This window comes from Typha angustifolia, chromosome 5, assembly GCF_048772165.1.
Source record: "Typha angustifolia cultivar Huaian chromosome 5, ASM4877216v1, whole genome shotgun sequence".
Lineage (NCBI taxonomy): Eukaryota > Viridiplantae > Streptophyta > Magnoliopsida > Poales > Typhaceae > Typha > Typha angustifolia.
The window spans coordinates 4,401,284-4,425,458 of record NC_133243.1 but is presented as its reverse complement, the minus strand read 5'-3'; the positions used below and the strand labels follow the sequence as shown (position 1 = coordinate 4,425,458).

The following is a 24,175-nucleotide window of genomic DNA, read 5'->3' as shown; positions in this document are numbered from 1 at the left end:
CACACAAAGTGCAAACCCAACCAGAGGTAAGCATAGGCCTACTACAACAATGGAGCTCAATGGTAAAGAGGGGAAGATGTTGCCGACAATCCAAGCCACCAACAATGCTAGTCGACCACCTAGAACCTCCCACAGGCACACACATAAACCACACAAGGTGGCGAGAAAGTCCTTCACCTAGGCCGCCGGCTAAGGTGAGGAGTCACTCGACTATTCCGGCCATGAGGGAACCAATGGATGCCACTAAGGGCATCCACACAAGGAGGGGAAGGTTTCCCACTGATCGTGGAAGGGCGACGTTGACATGGATGGTCAGGAAAACAACAAGTTGGAGAAGAATACATGTAGCGGCAAGATCGATTAGAGTAGCCAATGTTGAGGGACTCCCCTACATGGATGACGGTCATGGTAGCTGCCAAAACCAACAACTAGGCCACGAGAGCCCTCATCAACGAAACCTAAAGAATCTATATGAGAAGACAAAGATGGTAGGCTAGAGGGGGTGCAATTGGAGTCACCAATGATGACTGGAGATACATAAAGAAGTCCATGATGGGAGGCTACGAGGTGTAGCCTCCAGCGAAAGCCTAAAGTACCCGTGTAGCTTACCCATGACACGATGACACTAAGGGAAAGCTCTCGGATCAGCATGGGGAGATGCAAGTTCACCGTCCGACAAAATTAGTCAATGAAGGTGGAAACTAATAAAAGGGAGTGGACGACACCAAAATCATTAAATAAGAAATCAAATAAAGGGAAGGAGATATGACTCACTAGAGGTTTGAAAGACAGATTCAGCTCACTCCTGTAATGAGATTGACATGATGAGAAAAAGAAAGGGGGAGGGTTTGGATAGTTTGCTCACATGACTAGCATGTTTGCATAATTCTCTCTCCATTTGTGTGTGTGTTGGGGGGTAGTGGGGATGTTACACGAATGGTTAAAAGTTTGTCAACAAGTGCGTGGTTGTGTGGTGGAGAGTATTCTTCTAATTCAACCATCGGTTATTATAGATATCTACATATCATCTTACGTGATATCTACTTGAATAAATAAGTTTGCAATTCACTTATGTAGGAATATCGTTTGGTGTACCTACACAATTCAAAAACTTGAGTTTATTCATCAATAATCCCTGTTAATAGTGAAGCAAATAAAATTTACTATAGTATGAAAACTTTAAAAAGTGTCATTTCAGATAGATGATCTCTAGAATAAGGGCCTAATTTAGACAAATGATTTCTTAGACCACCTCATGTTTTCTTTTATAGCTCAATAGGCAAAAGAGAGATATTTCTTGAATGAGAGACAATTCCTAATTAGCCCACTATTTTGAGCTATTAATTCATGTTCTCAATCTGAAATAGATTTGGAAATTATAGCTTTCTTGAATCAAAATTTTTCCTATACTGTCCTTTCATTTTCTTTGCGGTCTGCTCTGTTTACAATTCTTTTTCATTGTTTAAATAGAATTATGGTATAAAATCACTTTCGACCTCCGTACTTTATATTGTATCACTTAACCACCCTCTAATTATGACTAATGTGAAACTTTTTTTATATCTTTTAGGCAAAGGTGAACCTCGAATGCACTTATTTGCATTCGAAACATGGATTTGTGACTTATGTGCTTATATTGAATGGGATTTTACACCTTTGAAGATAATCTACTACTTCAGTTAGAACATGCTGGATTAGTAGGGGTGCAAACGAATTGGATGCAGACCGGATAGTGCTCAACTCATATTTAAATCTATATTTTTATTCTGGATATAGATTTGAATACGAATATTAGATCGATAGCAAAATTTGAAACCGAATCCTAACTAAATGTATACGGATAATTTTCGGATAGAGAATCAGATCTTAAATGGATGTTGATCGAATTTTAAACGAATTATGATATATTATTTAGACATAATTAACACAAAAATATTAAGAGTTTCACAAAAAATAATTTTTTTTATGTCAAATACATATAAAATTAGAGAAATTAATCTCTACAAATAATATCAATATTCACTATTTAAATAAGCAAACTAAAAACTATAAATCATTCAAAAAAATATGTGTTTAAACGAATATCCGATATCCGATATCTGATATCTGTATTCAAATCCGAAAATTATATTCAACCCATATCTGAATTTGTATCCGGAATTTTTTTCAAAAAATTTATCCGTATTCGGGATTTTTCAAAAATTTTATCCGTATCCGAATCTGTATCCGAATCGAATAGAAATTTGTTATCTGAATTCGATCTGAATTAGGTCGGACTATTCAGGATTAGACTTCTACTCTTCTCATCATCTTCTGAACTTGAAGGATATCATCACAAGAGTACAAAGCCGTTAGCATCAATCTCAAGGGTTAATAAAATTGAAAACCAATCATAGGAAACAGTAAATCCTAAGGTCTAGGGAGCAAAACCAATTCTAATGAATTGTGTGTATTGATGGATGTTTGTAAGCCATTCTTGTGAATTGCTGCAGTTTGATTAATGATTGGTTCTGACCTAAAAATAAATCTGTAGATTTTAACATGGTTTAAGGGCTTTTCCACATAAAATCTTCTATGTTTGCCATTCCTTATTTGTTTTTTTATTATTCCACATTGCTATCATAATAAGGAGACGTTCCATAAGTTGTGCCTAGGGTATTAATTTTTCACCTTAAAATATTTAAAACAATACACTATCCATCCTTATAGAAGGATACTTAAGTGTAACATTTTAGATAATATAATGAGAGGGTTGGAGCGAGGGCTGATCGAAATATAATTAACCCTTAACGATAATCTACCTTCGAAAACAATTTCAAAACAATGTGCTCTCATTAGAATGTAAGACCTTCCACTGATGCCACATCATCCCTCTCATCCTACCGGTAATGCCATGTCAGCCCCCCGCCGATCCTCTCTGCCGCCACCTCACCAACGGCAAAAAGGGGGAGTGCAGAATACTATATGATTCTCCTTTATTCAACATTAGTCAATGAAATTCTTTTTCTATCCTCAAACACTATATTTTCAAATGAATGCATCCAAGAAAGATCGAAACCAGAATGAAGTATAGTTCTGAATGATCTCTTTCTCTTTTTCAGGGAATGTTGCATTAAACTCTGCTTTCCGCAGTCTTACAATGAATCAATCACCTTCATCTCAAGGAAGAGAATATAAAAGAGAATGACCATTTGGATAAACAAAAACTGTGAAATCCTCACTGTACAATAAAGATAATGAATCCATCAGAGCCCTCTTCACCCATTCCTAGCTGTATTTCTTCTGGACTTTAATTTCATTCGAGCCGTATCTTACAAACAAGCAAAGTAGAGCACTTCCATCAATAGCCAAAACAATTGTCAGCAACAGCACAATGTATTTTTCTCCTTAAGCGACGGAACAGACTTTCTCTGCGAGCAGAAATGAAATTAGCGGATAATAAAAGTGTAACATGATAACAATAGCTTGCTTCAGAGAATGACCACCTTGTCTAGAACTGCTGCAGCAAAGACGGTCATCATCAACATAAGTTGCATCAACACCCATCATCCATGAACCAACAGATATATCGTCGTGAGCATAAGTCTGCAGAGATGCACTGCACAAAGGACAGGAGAGTGAAATACAGGTTTAAGAGAATGACACTGTCTTACAGTATACAAACTGAGACCAAAAGGAAAAATCAAGAAAGAAAGAAGAATGATCATGAAATTTTGATTCATACTCTGGTGAAGAAAGTCAAGTGCATTCAGGATTATTCAAAAGAATGAGTCAAGCTGGAAAATATACACATACAAGACTTGTGTTCCATGAGAACACTTCCAAGACGATGTAATACTAACCACTGTTCTGTAGGCCAAACTATTCAGGAGATAGCTGGAATTAAGATTTTAAAACCCAGAGACTTATTTTATTTAAACTTATGGCATTGAGTCATCAGTAAAACTAGAACCTAATAACTTGTACAAAAAAGAAGAAGCAAACACTTGTGACACAATAATATAATAAATACTTCAGCTACAAAGGATATATGTCATGTATGTTTTGCCAACTGTAGTAGCTGAAGCTTCCCAGTTGATCTAAATTCAGTTGCCACTTGAAGTGTCAACTTAATTTGGACTACTTTGAGCTGCCTAGGAAATAGGAGAAAAGAAGGAACAAGCGACAATGGATTCTCTTACTGCCTCAAAGTTTAGACTGGTTATTTCTTAGATTTCTCAGCTTTATATCTGCTTTAGCTTAGGCATGCTAGTAAGATCCATAGATCATCTTCTCTTTTATCTGAGTCTTGTTATGAAGTCTGAGTTTCATTACCTGAATAGTTGATCAAATTGCTTTTGAGTGTAAGTTTCACAATCAAACTCTTGAACTTGAATAACTTAATCTCAATTCACGCTTCATTTTTGTTGTTAATCCGAAATTGAAATTGAAACTACCTTGTTAATTATCTATCTAGTGAATGCAGATATTGAAATTATTGAAAATCAACACTAGATTACAAACTTCATCTTCTTGATACCAGAGCACTCTTAACACAAACTAATAAAGAATTCCAAGTCTCTGAAAGAATATTTAGAATAATCTTTCTCCTTGTATTTATAAAATGTTAATGCAAAAGTAAAGATCACATGTCAAGTGTCTCATGTTACTAAGTGGTTAATTTACAAAAGTCCACCGTAAGAACTATGTTCTTAAGACCAATCTCCCTGGCAACAATGGTTCTACTAGAGGTGAAGTTAAGATGTGGTCCCAGGTAACTTCGTAGAAGGGCAAAAAAAATTTTTCATAAAAGTTTAACGGCCTTAGTTAGCAATAAAGTGTGACCAAATTACATGAGCTGCTTGATTTACAGACATCCTGAGGTCTGTTATTGGACTTTTACAATATATCTGTTTTAATGGAAAGAAAGAAAAGCCAGCTTGTGACTTTGAAAACAGCCATGTAATGGAAGGTGGTGTGTGAAGTTGCAATAGTTCCAAATTGTAAAACATAATCACGAATTGTAAAACAAGGAATAATCATCAAGTCCAAAAAATGTACCTGTTTATGTTGATGTAGTGAGCCAAATTATTTGATAGTATAAACAGAGAACCAGTGGCATGCCTAAAGTACCTGTTTCACAAAAGAATCAGAAAAAAAATTAAAAATCACAACTTAGAACTTCAGTAGTATATATCCATTCTGAGAAAAGAAGGAATCACATCTTAAAAGTTTGACTAGAACAGACCACATCACCCTCTTTTCAAAAAGTAGTATGCAACATCAATTCAAATAGGAAGTCTAACTTCAATCAAGAATCTGTGGATGCGAAAATTCCAAAAGTCATGCAGAACAAGTAAACAACATAGACCACAATGGTTGAAACAAAAATCTATGAATGTGAAAGTTCATACTACCAAGAAATGTCTAGCAGCTTCATCTTTAGGCCATTACAAATGATGGTACAAAGCAACATGTTCGATGGAAACTAAGACCTCTCATGTGTATAGAGAATAAAGTATAAGAGACAAGCAAAAAAGAATTGAGGCATATACTCACGATTTTGCATCTCCAAACTTCCACCATTCAGGTTCATACCACTGTTTTCCCCTGAAAAAAAGAAGATCAGAAGTTGTTTCCATGATCAAGAAGATAGATTCACATTCCTCTTTGTTACCTATATAAAGATGGTTTACTATAATATATCAAGATTATTATATGAATGAAAGTAAATCTACTAATAACCTTAACTATAAGTGGTCGTTATCTCAGACGTCATAAATATCATTGCAACTAAGATTGTTTCTAGTACTGAATGATAATGGCAAAGTTCATAATGAATGTACAATAACAAATAAAAGTTTCCAAGGACATAATACATGCCTAAAGTCAAAACATATCAAGAAGCTGTAAATTAGTTCTGAGTCTTCTATCTGATTCACATGGTGTTTAGTGGGTCAATTTGATTGTAATTAATTGCCAAACAAGAAGGAACCCAGTGTATGCAACATCATAATGACTGACCATACTTCGGGATGTTTTGATCAGTAACAAAGCCCTACGAGATGCTCCAATGAGCTGTATACCTACTACTTATGCACCGAATGGCTTACTAATCTTTTGGCATAGTTGGCCACATTTAAAAATATAGGTAATTTGCTATGTAATTCTTTATCTTTCCACTGGATATATATAATGAAACCTAAAACATCTTATATTCTATATATATAAGGTAGGTTACAAGTAATAAAAGCATGTCAGGTGTTTCTCGTGATAACCTTGGGTCTTTATCCCTTTCAAGGATGGATATGATGTAGGCATACACTGTGCTGGCCACCAGCCGGCACGGCACATGCCTCCGTGCCGATGCAAGCTCGACCAGCACCGCAGACAGTAAGAAAGGAGAAATAAGAGTGAAAAAGGGAGGAAGCCTATTACACACCCTACCAATTCTGCGTCATCACCGCTGTTGAGATCTTCTGCTTCCTCGCATGTGGTGTGCCGTAGACCGGAGAAGCCGTTCTTCTCCTCTTTCGATTGGAGAAGAAAGACTCTAAACAGATCGTCTTAAGAGACAATCTGCTTCAGATTTTATAAAGGCATCCACCTAAGCGGATCTCACTTATTACTATCTGCTCGAAGCTGATCATGATTAAATCACAATCTGTTTCAAACAGATTGTCTTCTCCGGCAAGTGAAGAGGCAAGTACCCTAGCCTTCTCTGATTGACACGGGAGAGCTTGAGGGACCTCCTATTGCTGTTGAACGCTGTTAGGAGCCATTTCAAAGCTAACTAAATTGATTTTGATGGCACCCCATGCCATGTGCCAACCTGGTGGCGACGAGGTAAGTGCTGGCCAGCACGGTCAGTTTTGATCCCTTTAGTGAACCAGAATAGGGCTAGGTGGGTAAAAGTGCTAAATCCCTGAGAAGTGAGTACTTTGTTTAAACTATTAAGTGTCTAACTAACCAAAATAAATCTTTTGCTCTTGTTGATAGCATCAATGCTGAAAGGGAAAATATTTTGTTGAAGTATACAAAGCAAATACAATGTACAAATAGCAATTATCACTTGAAAGTTTGTGAGAACTGAGGACATACTCTTCACTTATGACACCTCCTGACTTCATGCAGCCCATGTACACACCTTGACGACCTCGGCGACTTTCAAGAATCTCAATTAACCCATCTAATCAAAGATTTATATATTAGAACTTCTGGAATATAAAAATATTATCGGTGCAAGCAACCATAACATGTAAAAATTTCTTCTTCAGCTCGATTTAATACAAGTAAAGAAATTACTTAGGTCAATATTGATATCATCATCAACTTTGACATAGAACTCTGCATCCCAGGTTTCAACTGCTGCACCAAAGAAGAATTTAGCTTTTCTAGGCAACTCTTCTGAAGCTTCTTCATGAATTTCCTGGAAGAGAGAAACAGTATAGAAAATGAGTACAACAGAGCAGGGCAACAAATTTGAGACAATGAGTATCCATGGAAAAAATTCAGAGAAGTTGATTATTCAAAGTTATTGGAACCATAATTTCATAATATTTTTGATCAAAATAGTCTTCACACCAAATATAAATGAACAATCAATCTTTAATCTTTCACACCAAAATTTCAAGATTTTCCTAAATCACATGAAGGTAACTCTACTATTAATCTACTGTTACCTCACATAGTTAGAAAAGGAAGTTATCCAACAACCAAAGTTCAAGTATGCATTATCCTGTAAATCAAAAGTAAACAAATTAATCCTTAGTCTTCTTCAGTTGGTTCTAGAGAATTAATCCTAATTATATGCATCCTACCAAAATTCCAACTTCATGCTGGTTTGGATCAAAGGCCATGCTAAATATAATAGCTTCCTAGTCAAATTAAAACTTCTCATGAAGCCATACAACATTCTTTTTAAAAAAAATTGAATACAATAACTGTCAAAACTTTAAGAAGCTCAGGTACATTGAGGGTTTTTTTTTCCTTTGATATCTAGAGTGATGATAGTAAAGGCATACTCTCATAGTTCACTTACGCAAGCTCTAGTTGATACAAATGACACTGAACTCTTTGAAAAAGGTATTTTAGAAGACATCTTATTCTGCTATATCTGTTGGGATGAGAACTCCTTTCATCGAGAAAAAAAAAGAAAAACTCAAAGGATTGATTGACACAGTATGCAATCAACTTTTTACTAATAAGATTAGCAAATGGGTTGTTGTGCAGTACCAAAGTCTTGTAATTTTAGAGCTTTATTCATGATTTATGGCCTTACAAATACAGCTATTCAAAATTTATGGATGCACACTTGCATTGAAGATGTGGGTGAATTCTTGATGGACAGATTAGGATGCTCTTAACATTAGTTATCATCACATGTTTCAATATTTCTAACAAACAATATGTCTATACATATATTTCTTGTTTCTATTTTAGCAGTTAAATGAAGACTCTTCTCTTGAGCCCGAACCACTTTGAGAGCATGAATGTCATCATTGTTTATAGAATGACCCCCTTACTACCTAGGAAAAACTTGCCTTAGATGGAGTATACTTAGGCTCCACTTTATTCTGCCTAGGTTCAGTTTTATTAAGCTTTCTCATGTTTTAGTATATGGGCTGACCTTACATTCAAATTTGTTGTCAGAGTAGATTGTAATAGCCAACAATTGTTCTTAGTAGAAAAGAAATAATTTATTTGATTGATTTCATGCAATAATTGTAGCTTTTGTTTTGATATACATTTGCTCCTCTTTTTGTTTACTTTTGCAACACTTTGATTTTTAGGCATCCCTTGGCGTCTTGACATCAAGAGGCCCCTTGGTGGCCTGTTTACTGCCTACAGTCTTTCAAATCTTTGCATGACATACAGACAGAATCTAGCATCTATTTGTAACTATACACTATATGATTATATTATATGCATGTAGTGGTAAATTTGTATGCTTTCTTGGGCATCCTTCAAAGTATATCATTATATTTTTTTGCATAGGTATAATTGAGAGTAGAGTACGGTAACATATTTGTATGTCCCATAGAGATGTACAGAGTAACCAACTACATGGTTTTATAACTTACCAAACCCTAGCGTATGTGTAATCATTCAATGAACTACAACAATTAAATGCAACACTATCATTTCTTCACAGATAGCAATGATATGAAGGATGTCTTAATAAACTACAGTGTGCCACTTACTTCAACAACTTTGATATTTTCTGACTCACATTGGATCTAGCTAATTGGAAGTTACTATACAAAGGCATCTCCAGGACACTATCTGGCTGGTTTGACCAACTAAATGAAAGATCATAATCAAACAACATTTTGTGCTAGTACACATGAGATCTAGCTAGTCAGGTTGCTTAAATCATGAATTGTCATGCCCATCGACACAGTTGGCACGGCTCAACATATCGTGCCAATGAGCTATTAGCACCAATACATGGGAAGTATCTCAATACTCATCATGGCCACCCATGCCAATGCGTGCCACTAGGAATTGAGCATGTCTTACTTTAAAAAAAAAAATCTAATTTTGGATCTCTTTTATCCCTTTTTATACCTCTTAACATTGAGGTGCTTAATTAATATAGAATTTCTATTTCAAATTTTATAAATCAAAGGGAAATTTTGATTTCAAAGTTACTTGCCACAACTTAGAAGATCTGGGAAGAAAATGGAAAAAATTATGAGATTGGAAATTTAATTGCATATATTACACTAATATCTAGTGTTGAAGGACTTCATATTAGCTCTTAAAACCTATTTTAAGGCTTTAAAAGGGCCTAAAAATTATTATTTCTAAATATCATGACTATTAAGTGTGCCAAAACAGAATTCTTAACTGAAGCGTGCTAAAGATACATACTGCGCCCAAGCCAAGGTCGGCAAGCCCCGTGATTTTGATATGACAAGCCTTGGTTTAAATTACTCTATATATCTATAGTATAAGTCATGCAGTTCAAAATGTTGGATTGAATGAAACCCAAATTCTATACAACATGACTACTGAATTTATAGGCCAACAAAGTTGTAACCATGGAAAATCACATAAAGATGGTTAAAACATATGACCTATAATCATTAATCAGCAAACTATGTCTATAACTTTATGCAACCAAAAGCTATCACCATCAAATGGTGCACACTTATAATCTTATTCCAGTTTCTTCTCCCAGTTCAACCCACTATCCTTGTAAAAAGAATGGAAAAAATAAGTTTTCATCATACTTGTTGGAGTTTATGAAGTAACATTTACTAGAATAAATGTCACACAAACCAAGATAGATATGCTTATTATCAGTCCTAATCTTTCATCAGTTTTCCCATCAATCATCCAATTGTAAACTAACAAATGATATCTGGATTCAATTATGAATTTAAAATAGGGTGAGAGATAAAGAACATCAGAAGCTCTATCACAGTCATGTGATGAATAAATTTGTAAGTGGGACAAATAGAAGTTGCTGGTAGAAAATTTACCAAAAACTTACGAGAATCAAGAAATCCTTTGTCTGGCGATTTTCATCATCAATGTTACGATCTAAGCTGTCACCTCGATTAGCACTGTGTATTCCAAAATTTTCAAATAAGAGTGTGATATTGAGTAGCAGTCTCCACTCAAACATACATAAATAGATAAAACAAGACTGTCATAATGCACATTAAATGACCACAAAGACAACATGATAAAAATCTATAACAAAGAACTAGCAATGTGGTAAAATAGAAAAAAGAATTAAGATGTTCGGAAGAAGACCTCCGACCAATTACAAAGCGGATGACCACACCCCTTTCTTCAAGCTTCCTCAATGCATCACCTGCAAATTTACAATAAATTAGTAGCATCTAATTAATCCAATGAGTCAGACATGTAAACTTAAATAACAAAGATTTGCTAAAATGTCCCAGACCAATGGTCATTGTATCTTATCAACAAAGATAATACACAAAAGCTTTTCTTCACCGCTAAGTTAAAGTCATAGAATAGACATGACACTTAATCAAACATGATATGATGCATAATTGCAAACACCATAAGTTTGAACTGGGGATGGTAAAAAGGTCTCCAATTTAAATTCCAACAATGAGGAATATTGGCAGAAAAGTTCTTTCTTATCTCAAGAGATATAATAAGATTAATGTCAGCTTCAGAGGAACACATGAGGGCGTATAAAGCAAAACTCCATAGAGTCACTCAAAAATTCCATTATTTTATTCCTGTACGCTAATTGTCACTATGAATAGAGAAGCCAAAAAGAAAATTTTACAAGATATATTAAAAATGAAAGAGAAAAATTAGGTTGTCTAGCAAAGGAAGCCAAAACCAAGTCGTTTTAGAGTCGTGATCTGAAAAGCAGTGTGGGCTACTGCATATGCAGATCCGCTCCTTGACTGCCAGGTAGACCACATAGGTAATGTTGGGTTCCATAAGCAGTACATGTCAGAGCTACCAATTTTCAGACATTAATATATTACTAGGTAGATAAACTGGATTAAGCATCAAATTATGCATATAGATATTTGCATTATTTATGTGCCAAAGTTCTTGTTTTGATTAGAAGATCATGACCCCAACCATGGATGAGGATTAGGTAACACAAATCAACCCTTTCTTATCCCATTCTTCAGTTGTCCCTTTAAACAGTGGTCGAAACTGCAATGCAATAATATTTCATCTAGACGCATCATTAAATACTGGTTTACAATAGGCTAGTTCTTTGAAGAAGCTAAGCTAATCCAAAATCTTAATAAAAAAATAGTATAGTCTTAAACTTCCAAGCAATCTTCACAACAAAGAATTTTACGAAATATTATTTCTAACTGTACTATCTTCATTTAAGAAAATACAACTTACCTCTTGGCATCCATGATCCCCTAAATAAATTCCTCTTGAGTCGACTCCCAAATCCAGTATAAACTCCAATAACAGCAAGAAGCTTCTTTCCTGAAGCAGACCCATTTCCCCACAGGTATCCCTGGCTCTTTGCCATGGTCAAGTCCATCTCCGCCTCCACAATCTTCCTCCCAATCTCACTACAAGAAACCCAATTCAAAATTTTCCCCTAAAACAAAAATTAAAAGAAAATGCAATCAATTCGGAAAATTACTTGCACCCAAGATTCCTCAACTTATCTTCCACCGTAACAACCTTCGGAATCTGCATGCAATAACCCTAATCAGCTCCATATCCTAACCATAATTAGAAGGAAAAAAAAAAATTTAAAACGAGATCAAACAGAATTAGATCCCAACATTAGCAGAATTCTTTTGAAGAAGGCTGGACAGCATCGTCCGATTCTCCGCGTCCTGCCACAATCTTCGGAAGAAAACAAAAATCGGGAATCAAAATGCAAACTTGGAGCAAAAGATAGAATTATGGGAAAATGGAGTTAGGTGAAGAGATCAAAACCTGCCAGCAATGTAGAGCCACGCGAGACAAGACAAGAATCCCATGATTAGAGGAGCTTTGCTCGATTGTGAGGAGAAAGAAGAAGAGGAAATGGAGGATTTCGGGTGCGACTTCCAACGCCGTTCTTGCTTCATCGCGCTCGCGAGGGTCTCGCGGATCGGGATATGGACGCTGTTCTCCATGGCTGATCACGACCACGCGAGAGAGCGGAAGGTGGATCGACGGAGGAGGAGAGGGAGGTAGGAGAAGCAGAGCTGTTGATCGGGAGGTAGATTTATGGCTGCACAGCCATGGCCCAAAGGCCGAAGCCCACTCAAACGCTGCCTGGCCCGCACGAGATCCGAAGCCCGTAGCCCGACCCGTTTCCCTGCCCGAGGCCTGACCTATTTAAAAGAAAAAACGCTAATAAATCCCTCCTCTCCTCCTCGTTCTCCCTCCCGCCACCTCCTTTCTCGTCCTCGCCGCTGATCTCTTCCTCCTCCAGTCCCCCGCCTCTCCTCTTCCTCCGCCGCGCCTCCGCTGCCACTACCTCTCCTGTAGCGCCTCCGCCGCCACAACCCTATGGCTCCTAAATCTGGCGATAGACCACCTCCGGCGCTACCGGAGGAACAGGAAGATGATGATGAGGAGTTCGGGTTCTCGAGGAACTACTTCTTGGCCAAAGAGGTCGCCTCCGCTTCCGGGAAGAGATCCGCCGGCAAGAAGCTCTCAGACATCAATCTCGTCGACGAGCAGGTCTTTAGAATCGATTAATCCTCTCAAAACCCAAACTGTTTCACTATGTCAGTAGTACTTGGATGTTGGATATTTCGAATTCTCTGTTATAGCTGCGTGTTGGATTAATGCCAGGTACTGAGAGCATCAATGTCTGAAATTTCTCTGAAGCATGAGAAAGAGATCGATGCTTTAATGAAACGCTATAAAAAATTCTACCCTAAGTGGCTCTTTGAACTAAGGTGTGTAAACCCGTGTGTGAAGTTTAAAATGTTACTTGAACTTATTATACTATGTTATTTATAGTTTTTACTCAAGAAATCAATCTCTTACCACAACATCAATGACATGACATTGTAGCCACTTCAGAATTCAGAAAGATAATTTTAGTGCATATGAGCTCGTAATGTGATCTAAACATATCTAACTAATGGAATTTTCCCTTTCAAGTTATTGTCTGATGCAATCTTCTATCAATAGACATGCTTTTATTTTTAAACTTTTGCTTCATTGTTTTTCATATCCTTCTTGTTATTTATAATATTTTTTAAGTTATGTTTTATGCAAAAGAATATTGTCCAGTAAGAACCCTTCTTGCAGTAACTAGTCCAATTTCTTCAGGCATTTATGATGCTATTTAATTACATTTATGGGCTTAAACATGGAAGAACATTTTGGTGGCACACAAGGTATTAGCCTGACTATTGTCATGATTATCATTTGTGTTCTGCTTCTGCTTTAACTATGCTATAATAGTTTTAGATGCTTAGCAAAGCCTGAATTTTCTGCATATATTTTTGTCGAAATGCTACTATTGTGGGTATTTTATTTTTCTTTTCCTTTTCAGGTGTGGCTTTGGACTCTTAATGTATGGTTTTGGTTCTAAGAGAGTTTTGCTTGAAGACTTCGCTTCTACAACCTTAACAGATTTTGGTGTAATCGTTATTAATGGCTATCTTCCATCGGTCAACATAAAACAAGTATCATCTTCAATCCTCATGACTAGTAAATGTTGTGATGTTTTGCTGATTATTATTTTATCGGTTACTTAGGAAAAAGTTCTTCTAGGATCAAGATGATTCCTTGTTTGCCCTTCAATGCCTGATAAACACACCAAATCTTCCAATTGTGGCCTCCATTAGTACTTTCTCTTTCTTATTCTTTTTTTCCACTTTATCCTTGTTATCTGCTTTAGGTTTCTTATACTCATGCAGCAAGCATTTGCTTCAGCCTCCTCATGAAAGAATTAAGGTGAATAGAATGGAAGGTAGGAAAAATTTTTAAGCTATGGAGGAGGAAGAGCATTAGAAGAAAGAGATGGGAGAGAGGAGAAAAGAGATTTAGGAGAATTGGATTCTAGTTTACTATTGTGAACTTACATAATTGTTTGAACTTTGAACCAAGGATATAGATTTTTTTATCAGCTCTCTTCCTCCATCAATCTACTGGAAACAGTCTTTTGTTAGCTCTGTTCCTTAAAGGCTTAAAGCTATTCCCTGCCATCCTAACTTAGCTATCTTCTTGTTGCTTTCTTGTAGGCTTTGATAGCACTGGTAATTGTTTGCATGGAACTGTCAATTTATGAATTTGAAGTTCACTTTTTTAGGCTGGTAGACTAGTTATTTGATGTAGTTTGATATGATTGCAACCTTTTTTACTAGTTCATTGTGAAGAGAACCTATTTTTTTAGGTTGTAGTCGCAATGGCTGAAACTTTATGGGACCAATCAAAAGCAGTACGGAAGTGTTCTGCAGGGAGCAAATCCAAAATACAAGTTCCTTTTGCTTCCCAGACGATCGAAGATCTTCTCTCATTTTTGGACAACCAGATCTCAGATAATAGTGATAGCTTTATATGTCTTCTAATTCACAATATTGATGGACCTGCTTTGCGAGACTCTGAATCGCAGCAGCATCTTGCTCGGATTGCATGCTGTTCTCATGTTCGTGTTATTTCATCAATTGACCATGTTAATGCACCTTTACGTAAGTTCTCTACTGAGAAGATTGTTATGTTGTTTCCATTAGCATTCATCTTTGAAGCAACTATTTGTTCTCGGCCCCTTCTCTCTTTTCTCTGTTATTATTGATCTCATAATTTATAACTTTTAGTATTCATCAACTTCCAAATGTGAACGCTTAATGGCTTGTACGTGAATTTTCAGTTTCCTTTTCTCTTACTATGTCATTGTAAAAGGATGGAGATAAAGCTTGCATCCTTTGCCTCTTAACATAAGATCTGTATTTTCAATTCTTTTGATAGGTTATTTTTCTACCTGTACCTAAAGTGTAGGGAGTAATCTGATTGACAACCCTTCCTTTTTAAAAAAAAAAATTTAGTGGTAAATGTCACAATCAATTCTACCATTTATACATTTGTATATGCATGTTATTCTTAAGACAAGATGCTGGATTTGCGATCTAATTACATTCATCTTGCTCTGCAGACTATTCTCTTAGTACCTTTCAGTGAACTGTAAATCATTATTAAGTTGAACTGTATTTCTTAGAATCGTAGTCCATTTATTCTTCACTATCTATTGATAATATGATTAGTACCTAAAACTTTGGAGCCATATTGTGAAGATTTCAATGTTAGAATTTAGATGAATGCAAGTCGTCCATGCAAGTCATCCCCAAGGACATGACATCTATTGCTGTTCTAAAAAGTGGTGAGGACACCACTATTTGTCACGTTTACTTTCGTAGGTACAAGAGAGCTGCACCTGTGGTTTTTTGGCTTAATGAGAGTTTTGACTATTCTTATAAGGCTATTTTCATTTTTTTGTCTTTTATTATAACCCTAATTATATATGCCTGAATGAATATTGAGTTAAATTAAGTTAAGTTTATTTATCTTGCATTACTTTCAAAAGTAGTCGTCCATTTTTACTAGGAGTGGATCTAAGTTAGAAACTCTATCTCCACTTTCAAACCGTCGTCATCTACCTCCAGCAGCCACCCTAGGCTGTCTGCCACCCTCCGACGACCATCACAACGTCGGATATTTACCGTTCCGTCCTGTTCTAACCTTGTTGTATTTTTTTATTTATATCTTTTCATCAAGATCTTCAATTTAGGTGAAACTAGAGCACTAGAATCTTAACTCACGAGGCTATTACTATTTAAATTTTATAATTTTTCTTACGTTCGGATTGGTTCAGATCTGGTTCACAACACATTTGGGCAAATCTAACTCTTCAGTTTTTCGGCAGATCATACTACTCAAAGAAGTGGTCTATCTCAAAGAGTAGGATCTAAATGATTGTCAAAAGTGGGTGCATCAACCTTAATATTCTTTATAAGTTGATCATTGTAGTTTTGAAATTCTCTAAAGGTAGCGTTGCCTCTAAACCCTCTATTATTGTCAAGATCAAATGCATCTTCACGATAATTTTGCTCGGGGAGTTCTCTTTCATAACCTCTCTCATGGTAAGGATAGTATGGGATTTGTCGATGGGTGTCGACATTAGGAGCGGGGTACCTAGCACTCATGCTGGATGCACTGACGTCACTCTTGTTCTCATGTTGTTCACAACCCATCTTAATAGCCTCAAGGCGGGCATTAAAGTCATTCAATCTAGTCGTAATATTTTCAATACTCTTATAAAAATCTATGAAATTTTTTTCATAACATTGGGTTATATAACAGACTGGGATGGAGTGTTAAAACTACTCTACCACTACGATGATTCATGTAATGTGTTTTCACTAGTAAGGGAACAAATGCAGAAAATAAATAATGAAATGCAAATTAGGAGATCAGAGCAAACAATAAGAGAGTAATAGATAGAATAACTTACAACTACTTATGAAATTTCAATAAAAGCCAGTCAGATTTAGTAAAAAGTTACAAACTAGTGGTACGCGCTCCCATGATGGAGATAGTTGTTTAGATCAACTTATAAAGAACATTAAGGTTGATGCTCTCACTTTTGACTGTTGTTTAGATCATGTTGTTTTACTGACTAGCTTCATGAGATGGACCACTTCTTTGAGTAGTATGATCTGCCAAAAAACCGGAGAGTTAGATTTGCCCAAATGAAACTAGTCGGTCGAGCCAAATTGTTTTGGCAAAGTATAGAACAAATTTTAGTGCAACGAGATCAACCTCCAATCATTCATTGACATAAAATGAAAGAAAAATAGATAAAAAAATACTTGCCATATTCTTATCTTGGTGACCTTTTGGATCAATGGAATAATTTTAGATAAGGAAATAAGTCTATGGGCTATTATGTCTCCTAATTTGAGGAGTATATGTTGAGGTGTAATGTTGTGAAGGATGAGAGGATGATGCTGAGTCATTTTAGGCATGGCCTTAATAACGACATCCGAAGAAAGATTTCCAGGAGGTTACCTTCTTGGATCAAGCTTACACTTTCGTGTTAAAACGAGATGGTTAGTAGGAAATATTTGCCTAGCAATCAATTGGGTGCACACCTCCCAATTATGCACTTGCTGGCATAAAAACTCAAACGACAGCGTTACCTTTTAAAACTACCCAAATTGCCACGCTTATCCAACCTAACAAAGGAAAAGAGCTCCTCCATGAAGCTGTACCTGTCAATAACCTCCGTCGATGTTACAAATATAGACAGGTTGGTCATGTAGCCTCGAACTGCCCTCGAAAGGCCCTTTACCTTAGGGAATAGGATGACACTATAGGAGAAGACGAGCTCAATGAGTAAGTTTATGAGCCTAACCTCGATGACATCTAAGATAGTGACGACAACCATAGCTACGAAGATTATATTGTTGATGTCATTTATTGCACTTTGATGCAACCCTGAGAAACCGATAATTGATGAAGGAATGCAATATTTCATACTTACATTAAATGTAGGACCAAAGATTGCAAGGTGATCATAAAAAATGGAAGTTGTATTAACATCGTCTCTTCTAACTTTGTCTCTCGCTTGGCGTTAAAATTCACACCTCACCCGAACCGTTATAAAGTATTTTGGGTTAATGATTCCTCGATCACTTTAAATGAGAGATGCCTAATTCCTATCACTTTCCTTTCTTATAAGGAGACTTGTGGTGTGATATGTGTTAATGGATATAAAGCACATTATTTTGGGCCGCCCTTAGGTTATTTGATCGTGTGATCATATTTGGGCGTTCTAACTCACGCTCCTTCACTTTTGAAGGCATAAGATTAAGATAGATTCTATGCGTCCAAAAATAATTTACAAAGATAATAAAGAAAATGCTCCTATTAAAAGGGTTTGCACATAATAAATTTTATAGAATTTGGAAAGGAAGTAGACCAATGCTCTATTGTGTTTGCCTTAGTAGCTCGTGAAGTTAGGAGCTCTACCCTCACACTGTCAGCTAAAAAAGCTGCTCTTATACTACATGAATTTCAAGATGTGTTTCCGAGTGATCTTTCAGATCGATTGCCTTCTTTGCATGATATCCAACATGTAATTAACTTAGTCCCCCGGGCTTCTCTCCCAAATTTGCCACACTATCAAATGAGCCCCAAAGAACATGCTCAATTACAATGTCAAGTGAATAAATTTCTTACAAAATATTTTATTCGTGAGAGCTTAAGTTTTTGTTCTGTTCCAACCTTGCTCACGCCGAAGAAAGATAAGTCTCAGTATATGTGTGTCAATAGTTGAGTCATTAATAGAATAATAATCAAATATCGTTTTCTCATTTCACGACTTGATGACATGCTAGATATGATGGCGGAGCTTCAATTTTTTCCAAGATCGATCTCGAAAGTAGTTATCATCAAATCTGAATTTGCCTTGCTGATGAGTGGAAGACTGCTTTTAAAACGAAGGACAAGTTGTATGAATGGTTAGTGATGCCTTTTGGTCTATCTAATGCCCTAAGCACTTTCATGCGTGCTATGACACAAGTGCTTCGACAATTCATGGGAAAATTTCTTATTGTCTACGTTGATGACATTTTGATTTAAAGTCGGTCGAAGGAGCTTCTTTTGGACCATTTGCATCAAGTCTATCTTGTGCTTTGTGCTGCTCAACTCTATGGTAATACATTTGAAGGAGTCCACGCCAACCCTGAAAAGATCAAGGTAATCATTGATTGGCCAAAACTGCGAGACATTCATAGTGTGCATGGCCTTGCTATTTTTTTATCAATGCTTCATTCGAGGGTTTAGCACTATCATGTCTCCAATCACTATTTGCCTGAAAAAAAGAGGATTTTCATTGGAGTAAGTCGGCAAGTAAAGCTTTTGAAGAAATTAAGAAAAAAATGACAGTGGCGTCTGTAATTCTTTTTCCTGACTTTTTTAAAGCCTTTGAGGTGAAATGTGATACCTCAAGTATCGGGATTAGCAATGTTCTTAGCCAGGAACGCCATCCTGTTGCCTATTTCGGTAAGAAACTAAATGAAACCAAACAAAAACACTCCACTTACTATAAGGACTTCTATACAATTATTCAAGTTTTGTGCTATTGGCACCATTACTTCCGCATGAATTTGTCCTTTATTTTGACCACGAAGCTCTTCGATTCCTAAATTCTTAGAAGAAGCTCTTCGATTCCTAAATAGGGCAGCTAATGTGCTTAATAAGCGGGTTAGCCTTCTATTTGCCATTGGCATTAAAGTCACTAGCTTGAAGGAAGAATATACGTCTTGTCCGGACTTTGGAGAAATTGTTCTCACTTTGATGAGTCGCTTGAACGTAGCTTTAGACAATTATTTTCTCCAGGACGGTTACCTATTTAAGGCTAACAACCTCTATGTTCCCCGTACATCCATACGTGACTTCCTAGTTTAGGAGATCCATGTTGGTGGCCTATTAAGTCATTTTGGACGTGATAAGACCATCGAAGAAGTTAAACACCAATTCTACTGCCAAATCTCAAGCATGACATAGCAAAATTAGTTGGCAATGTAAGATCTTCAACTGGTAAAACATCAAAAATAAAACATTGGACTTTACACTCCGTTACCTGTGCCTGATCACCCGTAGCAGGACGTGAGTATAGATTTTGTCTTTGGATTACCTCGCACCTTTGGAAAACATGATTTGATCTTTGTGGTTATGGATCACTTCTCTAAGATGGCTCATTTCATTTCTTATGTCAAGACCTCTGATGCTTCACATGTAGCAAAATTATAATTTGCCGATATAATTAAATTATATGGCTTTCCAACAAAATTCATTCCTTATGCCAAGACCTCTGATGCTTCACATATGGCAAAATTATAATTTGTTTATATGGTCTTCTAAAAACTATTGTATCAGATCGTGATGTTTGTTTTATAAGCTATTTTTGAAAAACCCTATGGCACATGGTTGGCACAAAGTTAAAGTTTTCTACAACCTATCATCCTCAAATCGACGGTCAAGCTGAGATCATCAATCGTAGTCTTGGAAACCTTTTGCGATGGCTTGTAGGTAATTACAAAAGAAACTAAGATGTCATTCTTCCTGTAGCCCAATTTGCATATAATAATTTTATTAATAGGTTTATAGGTATGAGTCCATTTGAAGTTATTCATGGTTTTAAAGCATGCAAACTTTTAAATTTTTTGCCAATATTATCTCATGCTAGAGTCTCTGAATCTGCCAAAGCATTTGCATACCATGTTCATTTTTTGCATCAGAAAATCACTAAGCGAATTGAGGCGAGCAATCTTCAGTATAAAAAGATATATTGACTTGTACAAGGGTACCAAGGAATTCAATGTAGGAGATCATGTTATAGTTCGTGTCAGACCCGAACGATTCCTTTCAGAAACTATTCGAAAGTTGCATGCTCGTAGTGCAGAATCTTTTCAAGTTCTGAAACATGTAGGGACTAATACTTATGTCATTAATATTCCCTCTGATTACGGCTTACCAACTGCCTATGAACATCCCTATTGAATTATATGCTACATTCGCTACTATTCTAGACATACCTGATATACCACCCACCACTTCACCTTTTCCATCCACACTAGCAGAAAAGATAGATGCTATTTTAGATGATCAAATAACATCTACTATAAAAGGAGGAGTTTACTATTTTCTAGTTCACTGGCAAGGTTAACTAGAGTCTAATTATACGTAGATCACTCGCAAGGAATTACAGCAACTTGACTCTAACATCTTGAAGTACTATCAAAGCCGTTCACACCTCCACTCGATCCCGGGAGAGTTGGTGTGGACACCACTATTCATCACTTTTAATAGGCATAAAAGGGCTGCACCTGTGCCCCTTTAGCTTAACGAGGGTTTTGACTAATCTTGTAGGGTTATTTTCATCTTTTTGTCTTTTGTTTTTCTTTGTCTATATAAAGGTTTGTAATTTTCTTTTTATTAGTTAATAAATATTTAAGAGTTTTTACATATTGAGTGTTTGTTGGTGAATTCTAACGTCGGTGGATTCCAATATCCCGGTTGGTAGATTCCCAGAGTTTAGTTACTTTTTTTTACTTATTCTTTTCAAATCTGCAATTGAGGATTTTGTCTTGCATCAAAAAGACATTTGTCGTACCACAAGATTTTAGAATTTGTACTCAAAATGAATTCATCACATTCAGACATGTTCCAGCTGAATAAAACAGTTATACTTTTACCACAAAATTTGGCACTCTTACTGTCAAGGTCTCCAGGCAGGCCCAAATAGTTAACTTTTCAGTTGTTGAACTGACTTGAATTGTAGTACATGTCAATTCTATTTCTAAAAAAGTTTAGTCTAGAATAATCTCTAATGCATGATATGTTAAAAAAATCTGCCTTTTTCCAATATTTGCTTTATGATTGTTGCTGATAAAGTTCTAATTTCACAGTATGGGACAAGAAGATGGTTCACACACAATTTAACTGGTGCTGGTACCATGTCCCTACATTTGCATCTTACAAAGTCGAAGGGGTCTTTTTCCCTTTGATTCTTGCTAGTGGAGGGAATGCCCAAACTACAAAGACTGCCTTAGTTGTCTTACAAAGTTTGACCCCAAATGCACAAAGTGTTTTTGAAGTTCTAGCGGAATACCAGTTGGCTAATGAAAAAGAGGAAGGCAAGTTCCTATAAGTTATCTCATCTTTAACTGCCCATTTACTAATTGTGTTATTTTTCTTCAGGTATGCCAATCAGTACTTTATATACAAAGTGTCGCGAGCGCTTTCTTGTCAGCAGTCAAGTAACGCTTAACTCTCACCTGACGGAGTTCAAAGATCATGAATTAGTGAAGACAAGAAGGCACTCTGATGGCCAAGATTGTCTATATATTCCTCTTGCCGCTGAAGCACTTGTGAAGTTGTTAAAAGAGCTTGGTTGAACTCAATTTTGAAGAATTCATAATTTGTTTGTTGTATTCTTTCTTATTCAAGTGACCATCCTATTAATATGTTCGCGTTATTTTTATGGGAAATTACTGTTGAACATACTTAGTTGTTTGACAATTGGCATTTGTGCAACACCATTTTTCACCCAAATCATTGAGAACTCTGCAGTTTGTGTTTGTTAGCAGACTATTATTTCTCAGTGTTTACTAGTATGGTCCATGGTTTATATAGTCAGACATCGCATTGTCATACACTGTTTGATACTCGATAGGTTGAAACAAGGTTTCTTCTCTTTGAACAGATTGATAAAGATACTGACTTATATATCAGAATGAAAATGCTTGAAGGTCATATCTCGGAACCGTGCTGTATAATGCAAAGATAATGTCCAGAATGAAAAGGAAGCATATGTTCTTCACCTTGCCTTATCGCATCATGTGAGCTGCCAGTTTCATATAGACAGTTTGTACAATATATTTTCTTATAGCTGAATTTGTCTTTCTAATCATTATCCAGATTTTTCTCTGAGAAGGCTACAGCTAGATCACAGTGTTCTTAAGGAGCTTGTAAAGATTGGTATGTTTTTAAGCAGTTTTTCTAATGATGTCTCTTATAATATGCTTATGTGCTTTGCATGTAATTGTTTAGTTCTTCCTTATTGGCACTCAACTAACTTATTTTTTTCAGTAATATTATCATGTATCTGTTTCCATCTTGTCAGATGATCGGAAGAAAATGTGAAGGACAACTTACTCTGGTATTGCTATATTCTTTTTACTTTTATTTCTGTTTCATTTCATTTCTGTGCTTTGTGTCTTGATTGTCATATCAATAGTTCTTCCATCTATCTTTGTTTAAAAAATTATTGGAAAAATATTCAGAAAAAAAGAAAGTTTCTGGAGTTAATTCATTTTCGAGTGGATGCATTGATGGGTTTACCTCTCGTAAGGGCAAAATGTGATCTTGTTCTGTACTACTAGACAGGTTAACCAAATAACAACAATTTCATATCCTTATCCCACCCATAGAGAACTACTAAAATAGCCCAGGTATTTATTTCTACTGTGTTTAAATTACATGTGTCAAAATCAATTCTTTAGGGCTACAAGGAACCATGCTAGCATTAGGAGTTGGAAGACAATTAATTAGATATACTACAGTACTTAGTGTATAGACCCAAAATTTAGGTGGAACAGATGACTCAAGAAGCAATGTTACGAACCATCAACCAACTCTAATAGAGTTAGTAAGTACTTTTTCTATGACCAGAAAAGTCATGGGTTCAACTTCAACCCCAAACAATATTGTGATGAAATTGTTTGGTGATTTGGTGGCTTAACACGATTTGTTGATGGCTCAGCAATGCAATTAGCTTGGAGAAACAATTGACTGCGCAACGACTTGTAACAGGTCACGGTGGCATTTGGTTCGGAACAATTGTTCGGCGACGCATATGGCTTGAAGTTTAAACTAGGTAGCTAAAAGCTCGGCGGGGCCTAAGTGCCTCTGTATCTAAAGAGGGTTAGCTTTTTGTCTAGTTCATATCTAACTTTCGGACTCACAAATGATCAAAAAAAAAAAAAAAAAAAAAATTGTACGAACCTCATTGGAATACTTTTCCGTTCTGTTGGAGAAAAGTTTGGAATTCATGAGACATATATTCTCTTCCTAAATCTGATCTTAAGGTCTTGATGCAAGTGGAAAATTGAGTTATACCTGTAAGTCCAATTGCTGAAAAAGAAGATTAAGATCATCTGCTAAACCATTCCAGGTGTTAAGAGAACCTGAAAAGGTAACTGTA

At 36.1% G+C, this 24,175-nt stretch overlaps 2 protein-coding genes across 4 annotated transcripts; one reads left to right on the top strand and one right to left on the bottom strand.

Annotated features, from left to right (window-relative positions):
- Positions 1-3,063: 3,063 nt before the first annotated feature.
- LOC140760564 (hydroxyproline O-galactosyltransferase HPGT3-like) lies at positions 3,064-12,655 on the bottom strand. The gene is made up of 12 exons (XM_073097568.1): positions 12,400-12,655; positions 12,243-12,306; positions 12,098-12,147; positions 11,845-12,023; positions 10,747-10,807; positions 10,481-10,553; positions 7,285-7,408; positions 7,081-7,168; positions 5,539-5,589; positions 5,041-5,112; positions 3,486-3,598; positions 3,064-3,410 (listed from the first exon to the last, which is right to left on the bottom strand). The coding sequence occupies exons 1-12, from the start codon at positions 12,579-12,581 to the stop codon at positions 3,388-3,390; spliced, it is 1,080 nt and encodes a 359-aa protein (XP_072953669.1). The 5' UTR covers positions 12,582-12,655; the 3' UTR covers positions 3,064-3,387.
- Positions 12,656-12,817: 162 nt separating this feature from the next.
- On the top strand, positions 12,818-23,930 carry LOC140759888 (origin of replication complex subunit 2). Of its 3 annotated transcripts, none has more exons than XM_073096570.1 (9): positions 12,818-13,134; positions 13,249-13,355; positions 13,961-14,093; positions 14,804-15,098; positions 21,879-22,106; positions 22,171-22,811; positions 22,891-22,950; positions 23,096-23,131; positions 23,785-23,930. In XM_073096570.1, the coding sequence occupies exons 1-6, from the start codon at positions 12,961-12,963 to the stop codon at positions 22,365-22,367; spliced, it is 1,134 nt and encodes a 377-aa protein (XP_072952671.1). In that variant the 5' UTR covers positions 12,818-12,960; the 3' UTR covers positions 22,368-22,811; positions 22,891-22,950; positions 23,096-23,131; positions 23,785-23,930. The 3 variants fall into 3 exon arrangements, with proteins under 3 accessions (XP_072952671.1, XP_072952674.1, XP_072952673.1); XM_073096573.1 differs by having other exon boundaries at positions 23,062-23,131; XM_073096572.1 differs by having other exon boundaries at positions 23,062-23,930.
- Positions 23,931-24,175: the final 245 nt, after the last annotated feature.